General features: G+C 46.1%; 1 protein-coding gene across 1 annotated transcript in view; it reads left to right on the top strand.

Annotated features, from left to right (window-relative positions):
- LOC119338801 overlaps positions 1–2602 on the top strand; it is a 3346-nt gene extending 744 nt beyond the window's left edge. Inside the window, exons 2-5 of the mRNA XM_037611032.1 lie at positions 164–232; positions 353–528; positions 928–973; positions 1325–2602. Of these exons, the coding sequence (XP_037466929.1) occupies positions 164–232; positions 353–528; positions 928–973; positions 1325–1381 (348 nt within the window). The 3' untranslated portion in view covers positions 1382–2602. The remainder of the gene's footprint in view (positions 1–163; positions 233–352; positions 529–927; positions 974–1324) is intronic.
- Positions 2603–6427: the final 3825 nt, after the last annotated feature.

Here is a 6427-nt window from a genome sequence, read left to right as displayed (position 1 = left end):
TCCTCCTCCCCTTGTCTGTTACCACCGGCATCATGGCCAGCAATCCCCGATCCACAAACACAGGCTACATTGACTTGATGTCATATTTGGCATAAAGAAGAGTAAAAAAAAATGGGAAATAGCATAGCACCACAATCTTATTCGTTGTTTGTATTCTTTTCAGGTTATTGGAATTTTGGTATTGTTAGACCTTAAGCGTGAAATAAAGGGAGACAAATCTCTGATGGCTATTGTAGGTCAGGTGTTTGATAATTTGTTTATTTGGCATATAAAGCTATCGTTGTATGCTTATACTTCCACTGCTTCCGGTCCACAATTATCCCCATCGACTAATATGCCTATTTTCTTGCAGTCTTGTTCTCAATGCCATAGCAGATTGACTATATATGCATATGCGGGGAGACAGCTAGCGGACTATAGACCTTCCTCTCTATCGGCTGGAGCTTCAGGAGCAGAAGACAGTGCTGCTTCCAGCCTCACCTCTTTCCGCTGGTGTTTGTTTTACAATTGCCCCACCCTGCTACCCAGGTATCCAGCAAATCATTATCATTAGTACTGGTTATTGCTGACTAGACAGCTTTCAGAATTTGAATTGTAGGGGTCACATTACAGAGCAAGTAGCAGAAGCAATAGTCGCTTACATCTCTCAGTTGCGTTCTTTCCTCGGAGAATTGACGGTTCCAATTCCAATGGACAGATAGCTCCACAATTGATATTATGAGCAATAGTAGATATCTTAATTGTGGCAATATTTCTTGCTGTGGATTTATTTTATTAGAGTTTAAAGTTTAAACCAACTTGCTTGGTTGAGGCTTACATTGCCTTTTTACCATTTTTCTTCGTTCTCGGCATATCAGTGCACAGTTGACAGTTATGCACTGCCTTTTCTTTCTTATATATACATGTGGCAATAAGGGGTTCATGCAGGTGCACAGGGTCAAGGGCTCACACCTTCATGGCGACCTACCTGCATGTAGGTGAACCATACATCCTCTCTTTTCTCATTGGTGTTTAATCTGCCGTCCTAATGTAATGCTCTGAAATTGTACCATGTTGTGCAAGTTTAACATTTAGTAGAATGAAGTACTATACAAATAAACACACATACATGATTAGTACTTATGGCTTGTCCTTCTACCCATATTTACTTATATAAAATACCAAAATTCAAATAGACATGCACGAATATTACCTATGACTTATCATTTGTCCATGACTACCCCGTGCGTGGCTGTGTACATGGTTCCAATATTGCTATTTATCATGTAAGTATGGTACTGTGTATATTGTTGGCTAACAATTGTTTTTGATATACGATTAGTAGAGATTGACTTGGTGGCCTGCTGAATTTCCAAAAAGGACGTCCTACTCACCACTCTGAAGATATTTTAAAATTTTAGACAGGTTAACTTGTTTTCCACCTATTTTGTCCTATAACTTCAATTTTCCATAACATGGATCGATATGACATGCCCAAGTCTCATGAAATTTAATTGTAGTTGAGACGTTTTCACTTTCACTATCTAATATAGATCAGTAAACTCCATGTTTCATTCCTCCATATTGCTATATAATTTCCTACTATTATATGGGAAAAATGGACAGGCGCGACATTGCGTGAGCCGACCGATTTAACGTTTTGGTTGTTGCTGGTCGTCGGATGCATATATCTAAGCAAAACTGTCTCTGCTACCTGGCATTAACATCCTATGGGCGGCTATTCCGGTAGCATTTTTGGAGGGTTTTGATTAGTTGGCCTACATGGGCTGTTCTATGTACAAAGCCCAGCCGTGGAAGCAACTTATGTGAGCAGCCACACAACTGAATAACAACCAAGTAGGAGTGCAAGGAAGATAATAGAGGTTTTGGTCTGCCGAGAGGTCATGCAATACTTCTCTATTCCCATTTCAGGTCAGATTTACCTCCAAAATGCTGCATGTATTCTTGCACATATTGTCTACTTTATTCTCTATTAAGTGAGTTATTTGTATTCTGGATTGTACTAATAATTTTCGCTAATACGCTACACACATCTTCACCATAGACTGTTTCAAAACACATCTGAAAAATATAAATCAATCTAGACATCAGAAACCAAAGATGAATCATTTATATATGCATTTGATTTCCTGAAACATAAGAATATCCATGTATGGTTTTCTGTCCATGTGGAAATTATTACGGTATCATTTATTAGAGGCGCACACATGCATTCACATTTGGAACTTAGATTCGGCAATTATTTGGCATGGCATGTAGTGTGTAGCATCCATCGAGTGGTTTTGGCGCAGTTTATCCGTACGTGGATGTTTAGCTAAATCCTGAAGTATATCTCTTATGGTTTCCTGCATACTATTGTTCAGGTTACAACAATTAGTCCACTGATTGAAGGCTAGCTGTTGCTTCTTGATCAACCCTATTAGCTTTTAGATGTGCTTTCAAGTATGTTCATTGTAGTCCGGTGCTGTTGTTTAAGTTAAAGTGAGAGCTATTACGATCAGTTTGTTTTTTGACCTGTTCATTTGAAAGTAGCCAAAGGTACAAATGGATATGTAGATTGTATACACAATTTATATGAAACAACTTTTGTCAGACTATTGTATTCTTTTCAATATTTTGTGATTCAATTATGTTTACCTTTTGTCTCCTCGCATTTATAGAAATCCCAATCATTTTATTGCCAAAATAAATGGGCGCAGCAACGCGCGCCAATCATGATCTAGTAAGTCATTAGAGATGCCCGGTGTTGGACAGAGATATCTCCACCATGCATTTGCAAATTTGCACTATGTAAGAGCATCTTCAATGACCTGCAAATTTTCTCCCACATCCGTTCGCGGATAGTGAAATTAGTTCGCAGACACAAATGTGGAAGGCCCCCATCCAGCGTTGCTCGCATATATTTCAAGCCAGGTTTCGACTTGTGGACGAAATTCATGCAAATCGGCTGATATTCATCAAAGTTTGAAAAGAAAATAGCGCAAATCAACCATACAAAGCATGCAAATAAGCCTAGTGTCTCAAATTCAACGCCCAACAAGTTTTTCAACGGATCATATCATCCCACACATATTGTCCCTTCAGCTTCATCGAACAGTGTGTACGTAAATGGCCATCCCTCTGTCATGTGATACATCACGACAGCGCGCGTGGACTACACAAAGAAACATTGAGTGAATGAATCAATTAACAAGTTGAGGAGAAAGAAGCAAAACTTACGAATTCCTCCTCTGCCGATGCAATGGCCACCTTGCCCCCAGCTGAGCAACTACGTGACACAACTTGATGACGATGGTCTGGATGACGTACCATCAATACGATAACGACCTCACAATGTGATCATGGGTGATGTGCATGTCATAGGGTGCAATGTGCTTTTGTGCGGGAAATAATTCATTCACTTGTTGCCGGAATGTTCTACGCTGCTCCTGCCTATGAAATACGCGATACGACCAACCACACATTGCACAGCAACTCATCCTCCATGGTCGAGTATCCCGCCATCCTTCTTACTCTGCAAAACAACATGGCGTCCGAAAATAAGATCAACGACATTTGACCGAACACCTGTTGGGTGTGGTGGCCGCCATGGAGGTCGTCGATGGGGTGGCGGAGTGTACCTGGGTACAAACGGCTCCAGGGTGGTCAACGCCGTCGTAAAAGGCGAGCGGGTGTAATTGTGCTGGTTGCGAACGTCCGGTAGTGCATGTGTGGCAGCCGGAGAGGTACATCGGCGACGGTGAAGGTGGATGTTGCGGATGCAAAGCAAGGGGGAGAACTGGCGGAGTGAAAGAAAATGGGACCGGGAGAGCGGATTTAGTGGGCCTTGGGTGTCTGGAGTCCAACCTGGCTGCTGCCCGGACTCCCGCAACCCCCCCCCCCACTTCGTCTCCACTTTGCGGGAGAAAGTGCATCAGGACCGATGTAGGCTCGCGTTGGATGGCTTCTGCGGTTCGGACCGCGCGGTCCGGAAGTATGCACGCGATTTGAGGGTCGACGTTGGAGATGCCCTAAGAGCCTACAGTCGGGCACCCCAAAACCCCCTCAAACGTCGGGGCGGAAGGCCCGGTCACTAACTGGTAAAAATAAATCCGATCTAGACGGGCACCTTAAACCGGACTCAAACACATGGGCTGCCTGACACCCCTCATATCCAATCCAAATATGGGGTGGATGTGGGGAGGCCTGAGCGCGAACGGGGAGCCCGGCGCCGTCGGACTGACACCCTGGTATCACACGGAAACACTCTGAAACCCGGCGGTCTGAAACTCATCTACTCCGTTGTAGCGATGGCGCCGCGTGGCACCGCTCCAACGGGCCGCATAGTGCCCTAGGCTGGCTATTTAAGCCGACCGCCGGCATCGAAACCCTACCTGTCCACATTTCCTCCCCTCCCGTCCGCCGCCGCCACTTTCCACTAGCCGGTCGCTCGTCGTCCGCCACCACTAGTAGCAATGCCACCACGCAGCCGGGTAAGGAGCTACCCATTTCTTATGCCAGAACGCCGGCTGCAGCTCCTTAAGCAGATCCAGGCAAGGCGGGAAGCCCGGATCGCCGCGGGGCTACCTTCGGACGCGGTAGATCCGGAGGAGGAGGACGGCGAGTAGAACATGGGAGACGTGAATCTGCAGGCGGAGCAACAGGTAATCCTCGATCCCCTCCGGTCGAAGGCGGAGGTGGAGGCCAACCGCCGTCACCTATGGGAGGCGGAGGCGGAGCACGCCGCGTTCGTCGATGAGATGGTCGCGTATATGGATGAGGAGGAGCCGGAGCCCTCCTACGCGCCCATCTACCCGGCGCCACAAACAGAAGTCGTAGACATCTCCGACGATGAAGTGTAGTTTAGTCTAGCATGATTTACGTAGTACATAGGATTTTATTTGCATGGTTTGTATGGATCTAAGAGGTGAAATATGAGCTAGTCGGACGCATAGCACAGAGTATGAGATCCGGATGGTCACTAGTCGCGGACACACCAGTAGAGTCCACGGACGTTTGAGGGGCTAGATTTGGTATCCATGGCTGTACATGCTCTAGTGACTTTCAATGATTGAAGTCAACCTGTCAGCTTCGACAGGCACAATCTTGTCAAGCTATGGTCATTCCAAGAAGTCAAGAATACACGAAGTCAACATACGAAAGCGTTGGCTCGTCGCATCGGTGCTTTTCTTTTCAACTTGTTAGATACGAAAGCAGAAAGAGCAGGCAGAAATAGTGGCTTGAATTGCCAGCATAAGAAATCTGAAACACTAGAAGCGAAGTGCAGCAGCATAGAGTATAACTTAACCTAGAGGACAAGCTTGTTAAGACGAAGCAGACCCCGACTAGGTACGCGTCGCCGCGTGCGTCAATTGAATAAATCGATCAAGGCATGAAGAGGAACTGATTGAAGCAAGTACTACCACTACGAGAGTGCCGTACGTACGGTTCCACTGATTGAAGCAGGTACGGGACGTGACACTGAACTTCTTTGACTGCCGAATCGCGACGTGGCTGTCTAACTGTCACTGGCCCAGGCCCTGGCCGTCGTCGTCGCTCGTTCGGGCCGGTGCCGAGGAGGAGAAGGCGCCAGCGGAGCGTGCGATCTACGCGCGGTCAGATTGAATTATTCCGGCCGGTGTTGTACGATCGAAACCAAAGGATGACGAGGCCTCGCTCACTCTCCGCGTTGCTCGGTGGCGAGAGATGCTTCGCTTCGCTTAGCGATTAAGCGTCATGAAACTGTTTTTTTTCGGGGAAAGCGATTAAGCGTCATGAAACTTGACAACGCTTACCATCCCTGTGCATCAAACTTGACAGCACATTGCATGGCAGTGACCAAATTACGGCATACTCGTGCTTTCTCGTGCTGAGAAATACATGATCCAGACCGGGGCTTTTTTGGTCTGACGCCGCAGCGGGTGGGCGCGGTCAAAGAGAGATGGACTGCTCAAGGACGATGTAGTAGAGCACAAGAGGACTTTTGCCTCCCGGAGGGTGTGTCAATCAAGAGTTGCTCGCTCATTTCCTTTCTTTATACATTATAAGAGCAATTCCAACGGACCGACCCAAACGAATGGTGATTTTGTCCGTTTTTATCCGTTTGGGTCGGCCGCCCGCTCGGCATCCGTCCTGTATAAAATTTGAGTCGGCAGTGGGCCCAACGCGCTGACTCATATCTGTCGGCGTGGCCGGCTGGCCGTCCTATTTCAACAAATAGCTCATTTTTGTATTGCTTTTGCATTCAAACATATAGTCAAATAACATAGTTTTAACCCAATAAAATAGCCTAGTTTTACAAGCCGAATACAAGTAAAAATGTCTCATGTAGTTTTGCAAGTCGAATGAAAAAGATACATCGCCAACAAATGGGTTGTATCTTCAGCAGTCGACTCTCTCAAGTACTCAAGGCCAAACACATCAATGACAGTCTTGCAGAACTTATACA

The sequence above is a fragment of the Triticum dicoccoides genome, chromosome 7B (assembly GCF_002162155.2).
Source record: "Triticum dicoccoides isolate Atlit2015 ecotype Zavitan chromosome 7B, WEW_v2.0, whole genome shotgun sequence".
Lineage (NCBI taxonomy): Eukaryota > Viridiplantae > Streptophyta > Magnoliopsida > Poales > Poaceae > Triticum > Triticum dicoccoides.
The sequence above is the reverse complement of the archived record's forward strand: the minus strand, read 5'-3'. Positions and strand labels throughout refer to the sequence as shown.